Source organism: Vanellus vanellus (genome assembly GCF_965231255.1).
Source record: "Vanellus vanellus genome assembly, chromosome: 3".
NCBI classification, from domain to species: Eukaryota; Metazoa; Chordata; class Aves; order Charadriiformes; family Charadriidae; genus Vanellus; species Vanellus vanellus.
Window position 1 is genome coordinate 23,089,745 of NC_138907.1, and position 21,084 is coordinate 23,110,828.

A 21,084-nucleotide genomic window follows, 5' to 3' on the forward strand; every position below is an offset into this window, starting at 1 on the left:
AGTAATATATATTTCTTACGAAAGACAGATTCGGAGTAAGAGATGCTACTGAGCTGTTATTTCGTTTCATTTTCCCCAAGCTTATTTTGGCAACTTTTGTAGTAGTGTCTTCCTCTCTATAGCGTGAACCCGTGTGCATCTTAACTGTGGTGCAGGTTGACTTGCTTTTCAGAATGCATTTGAGAAATATGAATTAAAGTTGCGATTGTCTTTGCAGATTTGATTGAAGCTGAAGCAAAGGAATTAATACTTGATATCAAATACCCTGCTACAAAGAAACAGGTGAATATTTAGAAGCCAGTATGCTTTAATACTTGGGAAAAAAATATTGCATTATCAGATTAGAGTGCTAAATCTCTTTAAATCTTTCAAAATATGTTATTTTTTCCTAGAGTTACTTGAAGCTAATAATTGAGCTATTTTGGTGGGGGTGTGTTTGTGGTGTTCTTTTGGGTTTTTTTAACAAATCGATTGGAATTAATTTTGACTTGTGACTTCCCCAAGGCATCTTCCATGATAAAAGTCAAAATAATAAAAAGAGAGCAGACCTTTCTGTAGGATCAAACCATGCCACAATTATATGTGAAGACAAAATACAGATGAAAAGTCATTGTCAAAGTTGTTCTTTGTTGGCTTACCTTACATGTTTTTACAGTAAAATGAAGTAAATGTTTAATTCTGAACGTCTGCTTAACAGGCTCTGGAAAGTATATTGACAAGTGAACGTGTGCCACTTTCATCTCTCACAAACATCACTCAGACATTAATGGATAATTTAAAAAAACAGGGTAGGTGGATATTTATTTCGCAAGTATGGAGAGGGGCTTGCACTTTGTCTGCAGTGCTGTAGGACTATTGCAGAACTATTCTGCTCCACAGGGAGACCAGACTTGGTTTGCTTGTTTTGCTGCTAGATGTCACAGGATGTTGCTTCTGCATATTTATTTTTTTTTTAATGCACACTGCAAATAGCTTGCTAGTAAGTATGCTTTGCTATGCTTGCTGTGTGCCTAGTAACTTCTGATTATATTCAAAAAGAAAAAGAAAACCAACAGGCTAGGTACTTGCATCCAGTAAAAGCGTCTTTCAGGAAGAAGCTTTCACAGTCTTTTGCCTGTAGAAGTTTTGGTTTGTTCTCTCTCTCCGAGGCAGGCAGTAAGGAATATGGTTCTTTGGATCTGTGAATTTTAATGTACTGGAAGCACAAAATGCCTATCACTGAGGATCTGAGCTCTGGCCAGATGCCTAGCATCTTTTCTTGGTAAACTTCGCTTATATTATTTAGTTATATTTCATATGTGTTGCTAGAGGTTTCACAGCCAATGTCAGGAAATGTCATTATCTGTTCAGAATCTTGTTGCTGGAAGTCTGCAAGTTTTTTTCTTGAAGTGATACACTTGGACAGTTCTAGATTGGGAGAGCCGCCTTTGTGCTTGAGGTGACCCAATTTTGGAGACCCAGCTGGATATCGATGAATAGAGTGGGGAAGCATGTGTCTGCCACTTCCTTTGCATGTGTTGGGACTTCTCAGCAATAAAAGTCTGTTGTGTTTGGTTTTTGTTTTTGTTTTTTTTGTTGTCACTGGATTAATTTCAGCTTGTTAGCAATAGAAGTCAAGAAATCCCTACCACTGTTGTGTGTTAGTCCTGAATAAACCATTTGCCAATGAGGAAGGCTGTGTCCCTTGTCCTACCTCGGTGAGAATGTGACAACATGTTTTCATAGTTTCAAAACCTTGAGAATGAATTCTTTCTTTCACTTGTATCAGTGTTTGGATTTTTTTTTTACCATTTTATCAAATTAGAGGAGATTGAGAACTTTACACGCACAATTCTCTACCTAATGTTGGTCTGGCATTCTAAACCACTAGCATTATCTATTTCTATTAGAACTCCTAAAAAACCAAAGAAAAATGGAAACATGCCCTTTTACACTGGAAAGAGATTGACAGAACTGTATACTTACTGTGGTCTGTTTGAGTGTGTATTTTTCATCACTAATCTCTTGTCATATATAACACTATTTCCTCACAGTCACAATAAAGAATAAACTTGGCTGATGTTCCAGCCCTCTAATTTCAGAAGAGTAGTTGGCACATCCTTCCACTTGTGCTTTGTAGGTAAAAATAATGTGAAGCAAATACTGGGCTCTGTGAATGTTGTGATTGTGAAGAAAAGGTCAAGTGACTGTGCAGCAAACTCTGCATTTCTCTTTTGTAGGATTTTTAATTGAAAGGAGAAAATCATGTTTAGAAGCTGTTTCAGGTGAAGATAATATATTCAGAGATATTTTTTCTATAGAAAGGTCCTTTTAGGATCTCAGTAAAATGTTTCTTGTAAAACAAATACGTTGGAATAGAGGTTTTTTTTCAACATTGTGTTGGTGTTAGCTTCCTCTATTCTGATTGCTTTAATTGTTACCAAAATTTGAATGTCCATAGATGGTCTCAGAAATTTCGTAAGATTGTAGAAATAGAAAAGGCAGTGTCTTGCAGAGATGAAATTGAATTTGTATCGGTAGATATCAAGCTCTCTTCTGATGCAAGGAATGTGCTTAAAGTATTGGCATAGTGAATAAAATATTATAGTTTAGTATTTAATTCTTGATAAAATATGTTTGAGACAGTGTATTTCAATTTTTGGCAGTCTCTAGTTTGGCCTTAAGCCAGGAAAAGACAATAGATTTTGTTTTGTTCAGTTCCACATTGTCAACCTCCTTCAGTTTAAAAATGAACCTGATATCTTTCTCTAACACTTCTCTTAAAAATAATACTTGTTTTATGCTGCTATAAATTAAATATAATAATTGCAAGCAGCATTGCATCAAAAAATTACACAGAGAGACAGAACTCCTCCAGTTCTAATAAGGGAAGAGTTTAATGCAGCTGCGAAGTATGTTTCACTATTCCAGGCTATATTCAAGTTCAAATGCAGTTTTATTTCTCCTCAGAGCTTGAGTGTGTGGATGAAGGACTACTGCAGTTCTGCGCAAACAAGTTAAAGCTGTTACATCTTTATGAACTTGTTAGCAAACTAAATTCCCAAAGCATACAGAAAGACAGTCCACCCCCAGATAATGTGAGTAAATTCAAAGTTCAATTGTCTTATAGAATCAAGCAATGATTTAAGCGTAAAAATATGTTTTTAATGCCTTGGATAAAATCAGAAGGGAAGCAAGTTACCCATTTTTGTGGCCTAGAACTTTTAATTAAGTGTTTTATAATGCCTTCTTTTTTCCCCCTGTACAAATGCCTAGTAATTCATCTACCTAATATACTTTAACAGTCACATAAAGTTGAGATAGAAGTGAAAATAGAACCAGGAATGCCTGATTTCAGTCCTTTTATCCAAAGTACATAGCATGTTCTTAACTTTGTTTCGTTTTGGAGGGGTGTTTGGGACCATCAGAAATTGCAAATCTGGATACTTGCTTGTGTAGCAGCGTAATTTGGCTTGCTTTTAATATCATTAATAAAAATGCTTATACACTTATAAAAGCCATATGGAGTGGTGTTATGTGGGCTTGTTTGCTTGATGGGTGATTGTTATACTATGGGCAGGATTTAAATATGGGAAATGTATCTGTTGAAGCACTTAAAAATGAAGCTAGACGAGGTCTTCATTTAAGCTATATGAAAAACTGATTTTGAAATTATTTAATAATTTTGGCCCTTTTAAAAGATGTTTTTAATGTTCCAAGCAAAATATTTTGACTCTTCTGACTTTAAGCTTTTTGCTGTGTTTTGAGAAACATCCATTTGTGTTAGTCTTGTGCTGTGTGATTTTTTTTTTTTGGCTTTTAAGGACTTGGCTAAACTGCTTCGGCTGGAAGAAAAAGATTTTCATAGGCTCCAGACTTTACTGGAGAGCTACAAGAGAGAAAACACCCAAACTACTGTTCAGTTTGCTGATGAGAAAGATGATGTATTATCTGTGAAAATGTTCTTAGAGTATTTGGAATATGAAAAGGACGCGATTAATGTGAAAAATATGGAAGATGGAGAATATGTGGCTTTGGGTAAGAGCTACTGAACTGTTTGTCAAACACTTAAAGACTGATTATAATCTAAGATGGTATAAATATTTCAGCCTTAATTTGGGGCCTTAACAAGCTGGCTTGCCTTGAAGTAGTATGTGGCACTGCTAGTTACAGACTCTTACCTTTAGCCATAGGCCAAGTCTTTCTACCTAGATGGATATTAATACAAGTTAACTGCATCTATGGATATAATTACTCTAAAGCCATGTTATCACTGTTCATTCATTTATTAATGCCACTAAGTTGGGCAGTGGTAACTAGGTACTTCACAGAGCAGCTGTATCCTGCTGTTTCTTTTGTGGTTACAGCACCTCAATAGTTCAGTTAATGACAGGACTTGCTTTAGCCTCAGAGATGGGGGAGCTGACTGGAGGCAGCACAGGACCATTAGGTGAGGGAATATGGACCCCCCCATTTGTGGAGTTGAGGAGATTTTGGACAATGTTGATCTGAAATATTATGGATGGGGAGAGCGTCTGTTGGTGTGGGATGGGGTTACTGTCTGTAGTCTGCCTTAATTTGCAAATCTGTTCTGGACTGTCCTTGAGGCGGTCTTGGGAAATAACTAGTGGAAGCAGCTTGAGTTATATCTGACTTAAAGGCACTGTCTTTCTAGATTACTTCTTTTCTGGGAAAATTTTTGTGCAAACACAGAATTCTGTGCACAGGTGTTGTACGGTGTTCACTTTGTAGCCTCCTGCTTCTTTTGGCTTTAATCGTCAGACTTTGAGTGGAATTGGGATTGAAAAGTTAAGCAGAAGAGCTTGGCTTTTATCTGTATGAGGATCAAAGGCTGTTTCTAAATAATCTTAGAATTTGCATTTTCTATACTTGGTTTTAAGAACTGGGGTAGGAGTACTCTTCTCCCCACACCCTTGGATAGGGATGACCAGTAACTTATTAGGGTGTTCAGCTGTGAACAAGTATAATTGAAACATGAATGTCATGCTGAGCAGTTTAGATGGTTTCTTGAATAGCTGATTTTTTTCCAATCTTCCTCTGGGTGGAAGGGACACTCACAGTTTTTGTAGTGCTGCAAAGGTATGAATTATGTGATTGTTTAGGTTTTTTTAATTGGTTGAAGTACCACTAGTTTGCTCTATAAGATACAACATGCTGCCACACAGTTATGGGTTACTCCATGGATAAACTTGTTGGACACTTCAAGCTATTCTTTGAATTGAATAAAACGTGTAATCCAAGCAGTACAATGACCTTCGTTTTGTTATAAATCCATTTTCCATGTGACTCCTGTAGTGGTATAAACACTTATGTCCTTTGTAATGAACCACCTTCTCCACATCAGGATATCCTGGAATGTAACTTAGCCCTTTGTATTGCACTCAGTGGGACCTGATCAGTATATGATCTTCCATGTAAGTGTAAGGGGAGATGCTGTGGCTTTAGATACCGTTCATAATGTCAATCAATTTTTGCTTCAGGCAGCTTTTTCTTCTGGAAGTGTTTGTGTGGGGAGAGTTCCACAGAGGAAATGTGTCATGCATTGGAATCAGCAGGTTTTAGCCCTCAGGTCTTGTTGGTAAGATATTTATTACATAATTTAAAAGTTTGATTTAGTATTTTGAAAACAAAACGTTGCAAGGAAAAATTCTGAATGTTGACCTTTGGATTAATGCTGTATTTGAGCTGTGTTCAAATACACCCACATTCGGTTCTTTAGGTGCTTGTATTATGTTTCCCACTTAAGAGATGTCAAAGAAAATAAAAATCTTCTAGTAGAAAATGTGGGTATTCTAGTGGGAACGTCTAGAGTATGCGTTTAGGACTACAAGAAGATTTGCTGAAAATATCTTCTACAAAGAAGGAAAAATTGCGAGAGTAGTTAATTTCAGATACTGATATATTTATTGTAACTCCTTTTTGCAAGCAAGGAAGTTTTAAAAAGAATTAAAAATAAATTTTTCAGAATTGCTACTAATGTTCAGGCAATCGTCTTTATTTTTCACCTGCATGTAATTTCAATCTTGCTACTTCCATCCGCTACATGATGATGGAAATACCTATTTCAGCTTTACTTGCCTATGTTAAGATTTTCAGCTGTAATACTAATAACTACTAATGTTTACCAGGTTGAGATTGCTAACATACTGGTATTAGCTGGCTGCGCCTTCAAAAGAAGGTGTTTTCTAAGACGCCTTTCTAAATGAAAGGTACATTGTTTCATTTCAAAGGCTGTCATAGGGCGCCTTATGCAATACATCTTTAACTTTCTACGTCAATATAATAAGGGTTCATGGATATAACATTGCTGCTCCATGACACATAATTTGTTCAAGAAAGTGTTTGCATCAGGTATATTGCAATATTAGAGTTTCATTTTATTGCTTTAATTCCATATTATTTTTTTTACAGTCACTCCTTCTCAATTTATGGCTTTCCAAGGAAAAAGATATTCTAGACAAACCAGATTCTGTCAGTTGCCTTCACACTATGCTGTCACTTCTGAGCAAAATGAAAGGTGAAGTGTGCATTTGGACCACTTAAACACAAGTGATATTAATCATTGTTAGAAATTTGTTACTCTAACTAGCCTATATTATCACTTAGGGTTTCCCCCCCACACAAGTAATGTAGCAGAGCTAAATGCTCCATGTTGAAGAACTAACTGAAAATACAATCAAAATCTCAAGAGTCACAATTAAAGGCCTTCTTCATGGCCTGGAGTTTCACTCGTCACTAAGTTGACACAACTCTGGTTTGGCACCAGAAGGTGGCTGTCCAGCTCCCCTTCCTCCCTTTTATTCCTGCCCCTCTGCCTTGTGCTGACTGACTTTCAGAAGTCCTTCAAGTTGCTTTAACTCATTGAGATGCTGTTATTCTAGCAGTATTTGTATATTGAACATCTCTAACTTGAGGGATACTCTGTGAAGTCAACTTGCCATTATTTGGGGTAAGTAGTGTAATGAATTAAATACTGATTCTCCTACCTTGCACAGAGCTGCTATGGATATGTCTGTGCCAGCTTCCCCTATGTCTAGTTCACTGTAGGGAACCATTGTCAGCTAGAAATGAAGCGTGAATATAAGCTACTGCTGCTGTCTGAGTAAATTAATTCGGCTGAATACAAGGTAGCCCGAAGAGAGCCAGCTAGAGTGCATTGAATAAGTGTGGCATCTTGAAATCACAGAAAAAGCTGTCTGCATTGTGAAGTGTCATTTTGTAATATTCTTCCTTAGATCTAGTAAGCGTGCAGCAGGTTTACTACCTGGTGATTTAGATCTATTGCTTGTTTCCTACCAATGAAATTGGAGAACAAGTAATTCAATTTATTTTAAATTTGAGTTATAATCTAGAAATTGTGTGCTATGTATCTCAAAAAAGATAAGAGTAATTGGAAATTGCTCCTCATATAAGCTGTATTAATAAGTGATGCTTTCGGGGTTGGTTGCAACTTTATTAGTTTTAACACCTGAAGACCCAAGTTGAGTTTCCTGCTCTCCCTTTCTCTACAGTTGCTATAGATGAGTCCTGGGACACTCAGTCGGTTTCCCCCTGGTGGCAGCAAATGCGTACAGCTTGTGTTCAGTCTGAAAATAATGCAGCTGCCTTGTTATCTGCTCACGTTGGACATTCTGTAACTGCACAGATAATTGACAGTGTGACAGAGAAAAAGGTAAGTCATTCTTGGACCTCCTCTTTCTCTTTTATTTACTGTATCAGTTCCATGCAAATTGCTGTCTTTGTAATAGAATAACATCCTCAGCATTCATTTGTTGTCATTCTAACGTGGGCACAAGCATGTCATCCTGCAAACCTGAAAATTTGTATTTGAATTTGAGGAATATTATCCTGGGGTGAATGAATGATGTATAAGAATTGTTTGTTGAACATATTTAAATATATGATGGGAACTGTACAGTGAATTTTTCTCTTAATATAAACGATGCTGGCAAACGATGTTGGCAAACTTAAAGCCTATGCATTTCCCACATAAATTTGAGAAGTTGACTGAACTTTGGGTGGTTGTTTTTTTTTTTTTTTAAACTATACTGGTGAATTTTCATAGCCCTTATGTTACTATGCTTTACTTCTTAAAGTGATGGGATGTTTTTTGTCAATAAGTATCTTTTCACAGAGTTGTGATTAACACTGTGAAACTCCATACAGCATTGCCATTCAAAATGCAAAAAGTTATTACGTTCCTAAAGAGCACTAGGCATATTTGTATTTTACTACTTGCCTTAACAGATTAGATGGGGTTTAGGTGATATTCAGTCTATTTAATAGACTGCTGTATAATTTATAACTAGATTACTTGGAAGTGTTTTGATATTTTTGCACATTCACCTTAACTATTGCAATTTTGTATGTTAAAATTGTTAGCATTGCCCAAATAGGAAGGTTGTTATATTGCAGCGTATTATAGCTCTCTCCTTTGTCACCTTCTCTTCTGCTCTTAAAAGAACAAACCAACAGCTTTATTTCCTTCAAAACTTCCCTTCCATAAAGCGATTTATCTCCTCCCCCCCCCCTTTTTTTTTATAGCATCCTTTGGCTTAAAGCCTAAAACTGTTGATGGCCAGGCTTCTAAGAACTTTAGAGTTTGCGGTTTTGGTGCACAAAGATAGAAGTCAGATCTGCACCCTACTGGAAAGATTCTTGGGCTTCCTGGCAGAGCATTTGCTGATAAACATGAGAATTATCAAAATAATGCACTGAACTGTGATGTGGTGTGATCTAGTGTTTCTGGGTGCATTATATATATTTTTTAATATGGTAGGACATTGCAATGTAGGTGGATTAATCCTATATGTAGGGAATGTGTATATAGTGGAGGACTTAGAATTCCTTCAAAAAGATTTAATTCTAACCCACTTTTCAACTAAATATGAACTTTAAAATGAGGCTATAAGATGACCTTTCAGGTCCTTTTATTTCTTTATGTTTCTCTTCAAGAATCTGTGCATTTTGTGAGCAGTGTTGGGATATTGATGTTTGCATAATAGTTAATGTACCTATCTTGAACTAAATTATTCTTTAAAATTAGCTTTTAGGATATAGCTTTCCGTTTTAATACTATGTTTGGTTGGTTTGGTTTTTTTTTTTTTGGTTTTTTTTTTTTTTTTTTTTTAGCAAAACTGTACTACTTCAAGTTAACAGACCTAAAAGAGTTCATATGTTTTGTTAGTTTTCCCAAATAATTGTAGGTTCAGACACGGAATCCTGGGAAGCACTATCCCTTGATACTGAATACTGGAAACTTTTGCTGAAACAGCTAGAGGATTGTCTGATACTTCAAACACTACTGCGTAGCAAAGTGAGCAAAAGGACAAAAAGAGTTTCATCACTCCAGACTGAGCCTTTGGGCAGGCTTTCTGTAAAGAAATTGCTTGAAGCTGGAAAAGGTACATTTTTTTTTTTTTCTCTTGGAAAGATGATTGATTGTTTTTCTAATAGATGTCTGAGTCATCCTTACCTTAATTTATGATATACACTGCACTGGAATTTGTTCTGCTAGTTCCTTTCCATAATTTAAAACCAACGCAAACCATGTAGAATAGCGTTTTAAATTTATAAATGAGTGTTACTGTAAAGACTGTGTTGTAAACCTCTAATCAGTTAATTGGGAAGTCTTGGAATTGGCAGAGTTATCCTTATGTAATTAATGGTATTAATTAAAACTCCTATCTCTTCTCGTCCTTTGATTCTGAACCATAAATCTTCTGGGATACATTGACTACACCTTATAATTTTTTTTTTTTTCAATGTCCTAGGAGGTATTGCTGACACTGTAGCAAAGTGGGTTTTTAAGCAAGACTTCAGTCCTCTTGTGCTGAATTTGGCCCAATACAAAACTGATACAGATAGTACTGAAGAAATGCATACTAATATCTTTCTTGAGGAACAAGAAGCAGATGCAGGCTTGGAAACAATCCTAGGTAAGGAAACAACATGAATTTTTCAAATTCAAAATGACAGCAGAGATGCTGTCATGCTAGTGTTATGCAGTAGCAGAAATCATAGTGGGAAGAGGTCTGTCGTGTAACTTCAGATTTTCTTTTTCTAGAGCTGCTGCAAGTAGCGTATCAGCAGTTTCCATGTAGTCTTGAAGTGGATGTACTCCATGCACATTGCTGTTGGGAATATGTAGTGCAGTGGAATAAGGACCCAGAGGTAAAAGAATTTCATTTGCAGGGATTAATGGTTAAGACCAACGCAATAGAAGCAGTTTCACAAGTTTGTAATAGTTCATAAAAACTTTCATTCAGAAGACTGACTTTGAAAGTGTACTAGTTACAATTTTTCTGTGATAAGTGGCAAGCAGAAATTGAATTGAGAAAATGAATGCAGGTCATGAGGCTGATTGGCACCTCACAAAGACACAACTGTATGTTTCTAAGCTATCAGATTCTCAAAGCTGGATTCAAATAAGCAGCATGAAGAAGGGTTTTTAACTGTTTTGTACTTGCCAAAATACAGTCAAGTACTGCAAAAGCAAAGAACCTTTGATCTGTTCTAGGTATACTAAAACAGATCACGGAATACTAAATTTGCTAGATTAGAAACCATTCCATTTAAAGAGGAAAGAGAGATTTCTTGACTATTGTTAGATTCCTTGGCCAGTGTTGGGAATTGTAATTGGAGAAAGGAAAAAAAAAAAATAAAATCCTTTTTTCCACTGCAGTCATATAGCTTCTCCAATATTGGAAAATGTCATCCTAAGTTCAGATGACATTAAAACTTAAATTAGCACTCCTTAGGTCTGTGCAGCATAACACCTTGCTATAGAACAGATGGTTCCTTTGAGATTGCTAAAAACTTACTCCATCATAATGAAATGGAGTAAAAATTAATCTTTCTAGCACAAATGGATTTTGTATTTGAAAAATGACTGTAGTCAGTGGAGGTACCTTTCAGCAAAGAGTTTGTTAGCAGCACATATACTAAAACAAAGCCCTGAAAATAGTGCTGAAATCACAATGTGTTTCATGATTACTGAGATGTGTATGCTTGTTAGATAGTAGCAGAGAAGACTGCAATATCAGAATAACTTACAAATTTTGTAACTGTCAAAAAATAGTAGCTTCAAAATAATCTACCCGGGCCCTTTAAGAATCAATAGTTTACATTTAAAACAAGTTTTGAATAATGTAATAACTTGTTCTTTTTTGTTTTACATAAGGAAGCATGTTTTCTCATTAGGTCTATAGATCATCTAAGATGCATCGTTAATGCTCATGTTCAGCATGGTGAGTATGAAGCTATTATTAAAAATTATCTGTGTTGAAATTGTAAAACAACAGAATAAATGACTGTTAGTCAACTAGTGTAAACGTATGCAGTTCGCAGTAGTGATGGCCATTTTGTTTAAAAAAACTACCCCAAAACTTTGCTGACATTCAAGCTTTTCTTTTTCATGTTGAAACTGAGTTTCTATCAGAACCAAGAAAATAAGTTGGTTAGATAGAGTTAATGTGTTTAACTAAAAACATTGAAAAATAAAATTGCTCTGAAGCTTTTTAAATTTATATTTAAATAGTGGCACATGCTTATTGCAGTCAATGACTTTTCATGCATTTCTTGTATTTCTTGATATGTTGTTTTAGCGAATGTAATGATAATTGTCTTTTTTTGTAGACTGTGTATGCAAATAAGGTGCACTCTGCCTAAAGCACTAGTCTTAAACCTTCAGGCTTACCACCGAAGTTTCTGTGTACCTACAATGTTTAACCCAGGCTGCATAATATAATAATTGTAACGAATGATTCATTGCACTTCTAACTGTGTTTCTTCCTGAGAAATCTGATATCTAAATTCCAAGTATAAAGCAGTGAGGATAACTGACAATTCCTTCTTGGTTCATTCATCATTTTTTTTTAATCTCCCCCATTAAAAGAACTTTGGCCCATGGCTTTTCACTTCATACCTGTGAGATGTTTTTTCTATTCACTTGGAGTTTACAAGTTGATGATTGTTCTAGGTATTGCTCTGATGATGTGGAATACATTCATAGTAAAAAGGCTTTCCTCTGCTACATATCTAATGGACAAGGTGAGTGCAATATTGTGACAGTATTTTTGAGGATGAATTTTTATTATTAACTGAAAAGTGAAACTAGTATTTTTAAACCATTGTTTTGTGTTTGGTTGTTTTGGTTTTTTTAAAGAAGTTTGGAATATCTGATTTAAGCGTCAAAAAAACCCTGCTTATTTGGTTTATTATGTAGGTAACTTTTGGAATTGATGAAGGAATGCATATTTTAAAATATCAAATCTGTGAAATGATCAGCTATAAGCAGCGTTAAGTAACAGCTGATCAGCACTGGCTGATGAGTACTGGAGACGTGCTCAGTGTTAGCTTGTAATTGCTAACTAAAAAATATTTGTGAAACAGTTATATACGCACACATACATAGTTTCAAAAATTTTTAATTAGAAAACGATAAATAAAGGTTTTTTTCTGTGCCTGTTTCCTAGTAAGTTATTGCCAGGAAACTTTCAGGTTCCCACAAGCAGCAGCCTTTCCACAGCAATGTTGTGGTCCAGGTTTTGCGGATATAAGCTCTTGTTCTGCAAAATGCAGAACATTTTGTGGATGTTGTTGAGCATTTTTAACTATCACTACCACTGTAAATCAGCTGCTGTTCTAGTGTGCAGCTTGTTTGCTAAGACTGTTTTAGCTGTCTTTTGTCCCTGCTCAACTTCAGTTTTTCATGCTTATAAATATGCAGTGAATCTGTTTACTGGAAGACAATTCTGTTTAGGACTGGAAGACAGTTTAGGAAGAGTACTGCCAGTAAGTGATAAATCTATTTAAATTGTGTAAGGAGAATCTGCCTATTGGTTTCCAGGATGGAGAACAGCAGCTAAGTGTTTTTCAGCATAAAAGTCCAGATGCCAAAGAAAGAAGTGTTGATGGTGATTTAAAAAAAAAAAACAACAACAAAAAAAAACAAACACAAACCAAAAAACAACAAAAAAACCCAAACAAAAAACCCCCCAAAACCTAAAAAACTTTGTCTTGTCATCTTTTTTCCTTCTCCTTTGCTCCTCTCATTTTCTGCTTTTGCTTTTTGTTTAGCTCTGTAAGAATTGGAGAATATCATCTTCCTCATTCCTTTCAGCAAATAGGCTCAGTTGTATACAGTTGTAGTAGGTGTTTCTTCTGCAAAAACTCTTTTCCAGTTTTTCTGCATGCCTTTATGTTAATCCATCACCATTACTTCTGCCTAGATTAACACCCACAGGAGAAGAGAGAAAGGTTTTCATTAACTGTTTTTGCACACATCTGCCACCTCAAACAAATACCATGTAATAACAAATGTTGCTAACTTTTAATAGTTATTTATGTATGTTTGAAAGCTGGGAATTAGTCCTCAGGGTTTGTGTTGTAGAAGCAGCAACACAACTGATCTCTCGCCAACTTCCAGAAAAATACAGTTTCCAAATCTGTTGGCTCTCAATCAGTCCCAAAAGTGACAGCTGAAAGTTGTCTTGATTTCAGAATTTGAAACAACATGATGGCTTACTTGAATTTGAGCTTAAATAATCCTGTAATTCAGGGCCTTGGAATCTCACATCAGCTGTTGTTTAGACTCTGCCATGATGTTGTAATCACTACTTTTATGGTTTTTGTGCCATGGAAGAGTGAGCTTCCACTGATGTGTGGATGAGCTTAATCATGTGCAGCATGTTATTCAACTTGTAGAAACTGAAGCTTATAGTAGCATTCCTAAACAGGGTATGATTGAGGTGTCTCTTCTGAAGAATTCAGATAGGCAAAGCATGGAAACCGTGTAATAACGTTCTTATTAGACCTTCTCTATCTCAATGAATATGCTGGAGCATTTAGTCTTTCTTTCCTCTCCCCTTGTTCCCTGGTGTTTCTTTCTAACAGCACGTGTAGTATTATAGCTCTAGTTCTGTATTATAGAAATCACTGGGAATTTTTTAGCTGCCTTTGAGATCTGAGTGAGGACTTTGGGGCCTTATTTCTATTCCCAGACTTTAAGAGGGATGAACTAATTATTGCCATCAGTGGTGGTCACTTCTGAATTGTATGATCTGTATCGAAGCTTTTGTTGAAAGCAAGCTAGGCAATGTGTTGCATTATGTAGCTGTAATGAACTATTTTCTCATTTTATATTAGGAAAATAGTAATAAAAGGTTAAAATGTGGGGTAACAGATACCTTATGAGGAAAACTATTTAATTGTACTGAAATATTTTTTTAAAACAGGTTGGGAAAGCTCCAAAGGACAGATTATGCAGACGGGCAAGTAATACTACTTTTGTCTCAATGGCAAGAAATAAATAAAAATGCCTTAGTTTTAGTACTAGTTTGTGATTTATTTTTGAAAGTTTGAGAAAAATTCAAAATGCAACCCTAGAGAAAATCTTAGGAATTTTAAGAAATGTAAACCAGTCTTCATCTGACAAAACAATATGATAACTGATATGTTCAGAAAATTAAATTTACTAGATGTGATGAAGTGAGGAATTCGGTCTTTCTTAGCGATACAGTATTATAAATGTCTACTTTTACCTTTATTCCTATATTTCATCTGTTAGTTCTAATTCTTTGTTGTACTTCAGTGAATATTTGTTTACCTTTTATGTCAGTGACTGTCATCTTAAGTGTGCAGAGCTAGTAAAACCCTGTTTCAATTCCAGCTGAAACAATTTCAATCATACTGTTTGTTAACAGGATGTAGGTATGGGTGACACAGCAATGACAGCTTTTCTTGGCTGCTGTTCAGATCTTCTGCAAACATTGCTAGAGGTAATTTTTTTATTTCTGTAGAAAGTAGGGAACTAATTGATTCAAATTTAATTTTAAAGAGTACGGTTATACTAATTTCTGTACCATTCAGTTCAGACAAATATTAAGGAACTCCTAGAAAATATGAAATTTTCTTTTTAATTTCACTGCAGAGAAGTGCGTAAAGCTGTGTCTTTTCCACACAAGGCCAATATAGATGACATTTTGTGCGTGACTACTTGTCTGTGTTCCTCTGGCAGGCTGACGTTAGTAGCGATGAAATGCAGGCTCCTGTCTTAGATACCGAAGATGCCTGGGTGTCAGTAGAAGGACCAGTATCGATAGTAGAACTTGCCCTTGAGCAGAAACGCATTCACTACCCGCTTGTTGAACACCAGTTTGTGTTATGTACTATCTTGTACGCCATCATGAGGTTTACTCTGAAGAGCGTGAAGCCTCTTTCGCTGTTTGATAGCAAGGTATGTCTTTTGAAAGCTTAAATCTTATATTGCTATCCTTCCTCTTGGTTTCTATAACATATGCTAGCTTTCTGTCTTGAAACAAGTCATGCATAATTTTATGAAAGACATTTAGTCCACTCTGGTGCATTAATGAAGTTGTCACCAGATTTCAGGCCTAAACTTGGTGCTTTTTCTTTATGAATAAAAGATTTGTAGTGACCTCAGATGCATGAAAATCAGCTCCTTAATGATTATCTGGCCTGAAAATACTGCATGGTAAGAATGCTGGATGACAGGTTTTTCTAGTTGCTTTGAGAAGTGCCAGATCAGAGAAAACATAAATATTTAAGGTCAGAAATGTTATGTTAGTGTCACTGTTGTATCCATTATTGCTGATGATTATTCCAGTATTCTGAGCATCTTGAAGAGAATAAACAGCTTGATTTAATGCATATAAACCACTCAAAAAAAGAAAGGAAAAAAAAAAAAAAAAGAAAAAAACAGTCACTGCATTTCAAATGTAGTATATCTCCAATTGAAGCTTGACCCTGATACAAAGCAGGTACCACAAATTGACTTTCCTTCCTCCTAGCTCTACCACACTACAGCTCTAAAAATATTTTACCACAAAGTACTGGTGTAGACTGTCACTTAATTCCTGCTGGGTAGAAAATGATTTAGTCCTGTAATACTGTGCACATTTAGTAGGCTTCTTAGTATTGGATCAAAATGGATTATTTTTATTCCCCTGTATCTCTGAGTATTCTCTTTGTTCTCAATTTTAGGGCAAAAATGCGTTTTTCAAAGACCTTACTTCAATTCAGCTGCTACCTAGTGGGGATATGGATCCAAACGTGTTATCCATACGACAACAGGTAGGGATAAGTTTTGTACTGAAGGTTCTTAAACTTGTAAAATTTCAAATACTACTGAAGTAACCTGCAATTTTTGCTTCCAAGTTCTTGGTCAAAGTTGTGAGTGCAGCAGTTCAAACACTGTGTTCATCACAAAAGGCTAAAGAAGTCTCAGAAGAGGAATTGTTTCCGTTCGAGAAGGGGAAGAATTGGCCAACTTTGGCTGCGGACCTTGCTCAGTATCTTCAAATCTCTGAGGATGTGGTCAAAAGGCATTATGTCTGTGAACTGTATAGTTATGGGATGGATCATCTTGGTGAAGAGGTAATAACAGCTTTTAACGATTTTGAATCAATACTGCATTATGTCAGATACTTTGCTAAAATTACTTTTTCACTTAGTTTTAAATGCCTGGAAGGGTTAGCGAAGTATTAGCAGGCTCAAAAAATGGCCAGGCTGAAAATGTCAGAGGCTGGAAAAGTGCTTTTTTTAGACCAGTAATTACCCTCAATTTATCTGCATATAGCAAGTAGTGGAAACATGATAGGGCATTATACCACTGGTCTAAACCAGTACAGCCTTCTTTATTTTACTGTATTTGATAGTTTTAGGAATCTCTTGTTTTAGGAAAATTTTACTAGTCCTTGGACAAGAAAATCCTTCCTTTTCTTGAGAGGAAAAGCAAATGAGATGATATGGGAGTTAGGAATATGTTGCCGAAGTGTAAAACAGATCTGTGCTCTTGCTAGTCGCTCTATAAAGTACAGAGTAATTCTCTGCCTTTGTTAACTCTTATGCTGTTCTGAAGCTTTTAATAACGTGGTTTATTACAGTAACAGATAACACAAGAAACAGTCTCAAAACTATTTGTCCTTTTGAGAAGCTGCTTTTGATACAGCTTGTCAAGCCTCCAGGTAAATGAGCTGTGTCATGAGGAAATGCTTTCTGGTTCCTTATATTTCCATTTTCAGGCCTTTCTTCAGGTGACTGACAAAGAAGTGCTTGCATCACAGCTGCTCATACTGGCTGGACAGAGACTGGCCTTTGCTTTACTTCATGTGCAGACAAAGGAGGGTATGGAACTCCTCGCTCGGCTTCCTCCAACACTATGTACTTGGCTCAAAGCTATGGTAAGTTAGCTCAGCTTAGGAAAACAGTTGATTTTTCAGATGCTTCTGTTCTCCAGTACAGAGATGACATCTGAATGGCCCTTTCTTACTACTGGAAACAGGAATTTGTTCTCATTTTTCCCAGTGCTAGTTCTGTTTCATGAAGGGTAAAGCAGTTTCATGGCTCAAAGCATCAGCTTAATCGAGTTAATTAACCTTAGTAATGTGCTTTATACAAGTTCAGGAGGGCTTAAATGCAAATGATCATCTGTAAAATTACTCCAATGCTGTGTTTATTCTTCTATACAGGACCCCCAGGAACTTCAAAACGTAGAAGTACCAATTGCAACAACAGTTAAACTAGTTAACAAAGTGATAGAGCACTTACCGGAGAATCACGGGCAGTATAGCCTCGCCTTGAACCTCATAGAGGCTGTAGAAGCCATCTCATCATGACGTTGTTGGTTAGCGCAGTCCTGCTATATAGTGGTATAATGCATGATTTTACACGACGAGGCTGAACTTTACCGAAGGAAACTTCTGTGTGGCTCATCTTAAATAAAGAAAAGAACAATGCTCCCCATCCCAGAATTTCAGATGGTAATTTTAAATTGGAGTATATTTTAAATTCTGCACTAGTACAAGGCTGTTTAGTTTCTAGTACACTTGTCAGTAGCTGAAATGCTTTGTTATTTATTTCTGAGTTGAGCGCTTTTTGCAATAGTTTAAATTGGGTATATTTGACAGCAGTTTTAGTCTATTTACAAAATCATATCTTGTGAAATCCTGTATCTCATGCTGGCAGTAACTGCTGCAGTTTCAATGTTCCATGTACGATTTGTTTTTCAAAACAAGCTGTTGAATTACACCCGAGAAAAACTTCAGTCTCTGAAGTTACCATGTAAAGCCTATACTGCTTTTTCAGAAGCTAGAGCTGGTGTTGGGCTCATGCCTTGTAACTGCATTATATGTGACAATGACGACTGCACTAGACGTGGGCTGAAACGTGCTGGGGCCTTATGCAAAGGGAGAACAGCCCACATTAGAAACAGCTTGGGAAGGAGAATCCAACTCTCCAGGCACAAATATGGACTCATCTTTTAGCCTGGATCCTCCCACTATCCTATATCCATCCCAGTAAAAACTGGATTTACAGCCCTCTCCTTTATTATTAAGCTCTGCTGAGTTTAAGTAGGTCAAGGAATGTCTTATTGTAAGATTGTTGCCCCATTTTATCACAGTAGATGATGTAGTATGCTATAAATCTCTGCACATGTTAACTTGTAGTCAAAAACTGCTTAAGTAGTTGACCCAACTTCACTGAGGATCTACAGTACTAAGTACTTTAGCCTTAAAAAACACACTTTGTGGTACATACAGGGAATCATATAGTGAGTATCTTCACTATTGGAGTGGTATTAAACATAATTATCTTTGCATCAGTTAGTACTGTTTACTTTCCACCTAAAGGAAGCCAGGAGAGAAAAAAGAAATTGTGTAAACTGTGTTTGTCTTGAAGTCAGTTGAAATTACTAGCTCCATCTTGTATGTAAGAAACGTTCATACCATTCTGCCTTCACTGGAGGCAGAATTTGGTCCTATCTTTCTGAAGTACGTGCTGCTGTCATCTAAGGTGACTTTCCCACCTTGCGTGACAAGCACTTCAAACTTCTGCACAATGAGTATGCCAGAGATTTGGTCATCATGGAACCTGAGGAAACCCAGAAATGTTTCTTAGTTGCATTACATTCCTGTATCCTGGTACAGCCCTGTAAAGGATTTTACTGTAACTGAGTATCATGTCAGAGCTGACACTACACCAATCAAATCTGTAATGTATTGTAAGTAATACTCTGTATATAGTGCTATTTTGTGTCTAATTTGCTGTGGATTTGTGTAAATTGATTAAATAAAATTTGAGGTTTCATTGTGCTTTTTTCCTCCTTTTGAGGGGAATGGTAGTTACCACCTTTTCTTCTCTTCTGTTTTACAAGAGGAGTAGACACTTGAGTGGAGAGAGGACTGATTCGCTGGGGTGCTGTAGAACTACCTGCTGACAGTATACAAATTGAACAGTAGCTGTTTCACTTAGAAAGAAGTGAACTTCAAAAGAACACAGGTTGCTAAAAACAAGTAAATTGGTCAGTTATTTTGAACCAACCTTTTTATTAAGCTGAAAAGTGATATACACAGTTAGGTATATATACATAAGGTCGCCCCTAAACCCCAAGATAATTCTGCTCAGGCTGGGGCTTAAGCATCTGCTTCTACAGGCATTAGTACACAGACCTTCTGGCTAGCCACCGCTTTTGTATACTTCAATAGTCATGGCTTTGGAGCAGCTTGTGCATAGGCTTCATCCTCACGTGCTCCCTTTTCCAGAAATGACTTTCAGGCACCGAGGGCAGGGAGTGCTCGAGGAATCAGAAGTGTAGCGCCTGCAGCGAGGGCATTTTGCTTTGGCAATAGGTAGGGCTATAACTTTGTATGAAGATTCTTCACGGATATCACCACCTGTTAAAGAAAGCATTATTACTGAGGTTGCCATAGATGCAACCCTACATATGAAGTGAACAAAAGTACATTGTAGTGCAGAAAAGAACCAGCTGCTTAGCACAGCAGCCTCTTGCATAGTTCTCCTACCTTCCAAGTTAATCAGAAAGGTCCCTTTGATGATGTTTGCATCTGCAGGTGTTTCTTTAGGTAGCTCACTCAACAGGGTTGTCTGGGAAGCCATCATTATTTCATTCAGCTGTGAAACACTAGAAGTTTCTTCAGCTTGCAGTGCCTAAGGGGAGAGAGTTAATTTTCAGACTTGCAAATTGTTTTTTGTTTCTCAACATCATCCTCTTTGAAAATATTAAAGCAAAAGTAGAATTGTGTATGTGATTGCAACAGCTGTTAGCCTTGTCGTGAAGAGAGCACATACATGTGTGCCTAAATGTATGCATATGTAAAATTATGTTTAAATCCAGCAGCAAAACTGAGGTCTACCCACTGCAAGCTCTAAGATGGATTAAAACACATGCTAAGACAGTAGTTCCTAATCAGAGTGGATGATTTGAACCAGGAGTCTAATTTACTAATTCCTACCAGGAGTAAGAGTAGACTTGAACTGCAGTGTCCAAGGTTTCCTCTGCAGAAGTTTTCAAGTTACTTCGACCCTCACATCAAGAAAGCAGATTCCTTTGGAAGAGCACAGGCTTTTTCAAGGAGCCCAGAGGTAGAGGCCAGTCACTAGTAGCGTGGGTCAGCATGGGGTCCAGTACTGTTTAAGATATTAATAACCTGGATGATGGGGCAGAGCATACCCGTAGCAAGGTTACTGATGAGACAGTGCTCAGAGGAGCAGCTGATAAACCAGGTGGCTGCACTGTCATTCAGAGGGACTGTAACAGTAATCTCATGAAGTTCAATAAAAGGAAATGCCCAGTCTGACCCACAGGGAAGGACAGCTCCAGTCACCAGTCCACACTGAGGGCCAACTGGCTGGAAAGCAGCTTAGCAGAGAAGGTGTCCTCCTGGTAGACAAGCAGCTGACCATGAGCCCGCAATATGCTGGCTCAGAGAAGGCCAGCAGCATCCTGCATTAGGATGCTGCACCAGGAAGAGTGCTGCCAGCAAGTTGAGGGAGGTGATCCTTCCTCACTACTCAGCCCTGGCAAGACACATCTGCAGTGCTGGGTCCAGTTCTGAGCTCCCCAGTAAAAGAGAGATGTGAACTTACAGTGCGAGTCCAGCAGGGGGCCATAAAGATGACGATGGAGTGGAGCATCTCTCATGTGAAGAGAGGCTGGGAGTTGGGACTGTTCAGCCCCAAAAAGAGAAGACTCAGGGGGATCTTACTAACATATAAAAGTACCTGATGGCAGGGTGTAAGGAAGATGGAGCCAGGTGTTTT

The 21,084-nt window shown here is 37.0% G+C and overlaps 2 protein-coding genes across 3 annotated transcripts in view; one reads left to right on the forward strand and one right to left on the reverse strand.

Annotated features, from left to right (window-relative positions):
* The window catches only part of RAB3GAP2 (RAB3 GTPase activating non-catalytic protein subunit 2), a gene marked incomplete at its 5' end in the record, with an annotated part of 46,926 nt that extends 27,816 nt beyond the window's left edge, over positions 1-19,110 (forward strand). For both annotated transcript variants that reach the window (XM_082481512.1, XM_082481511.1), the window contains 19 exons: positions 218-282; positions 698-788; positions 2,950-3,077; positions 3,804-4,017; positions 5,481-5,578; positions 6,412-6,517; positions 7,512-7,672; positions 9,188-9,404; positions 9,774-9,938; positions 10,067-10,173; positions 11,183-11,249; positions 11,981-12,051; positions 14,238-14,273; positions 14,706-14,780; positions 15,020-15,238; positions 16,006-16,095; positions 16,180-16,398; positions 17,046-17,204; positions 17,493-19,110. In XM_082481512.1, the coding sequence (XP_082337638.1) occupies positions 218-282; positions 698-788; positions 2,950-3,077; positions 3,804-4,017; positions 5,481-5,578; positions 6,412-6,517; positions 7,512-7,672; positions 9,188-9,404; positions 9,774-9,938; positions 10,067-10,173; positions 11,183-11,249; positions 11,981-12,051; positions 14,238-14,273; positions 14,706-14,780; positions 15,020-15,238; positions 16,006-16,095; positions 16,180-16,398; positions 17,046-17,204; positions 17,493-17,639 (2,435 nt within the window). In that variant the 3' untranslated portion in view covers positions 17,640-19,110. The remainder of the gene's footprint in view (positions 1-217; positions 283-697; positions 789-2,949; positions 3,078-3,803; positions 4,018-5,480; positions 5,579-6,411; positions 6,518-7,511; positions 7,673-9,187; positions 9,405-9,773; positions 9,939-10,066; positions 10,174-11,182; positions 11,250-11,980; positions 12,052-14,237; positions 14,274-14,705; positions 14,781-15,019; positions 15,239-16,005; positions 16,096-16,179; positions 16,399-17,045; positions 17,205-17,492) is intronic.
* A 111-nt stretch (positions 19,111-19,221) lies between these two features.
* The window catches only part of IARS2 (isoleucyl-tRNA synthetase 2, mitochondrial), a gene marked incomplete at its 5' end in the record, with an annotated part of 30,341 nt that continues 28,478 nt past the window's right edge, over positions 19,222-21,084 (reverse strand). Inside the window, 2 exons of the mRNA XM_082481728.1 lie at positions 19,222-19,697; positions 19,827-19,971. Coding sequence (XP_082337854.1) covers positions 19,546-19,697; positions 19,827-19,971 — 297 coding nt within the window. The 3' untranslated portion in view covers positions 19,222-19,545. The remainder of the gene's footprint in view (positions 19,698-19,826; positions 19,972-21,084) is intronic.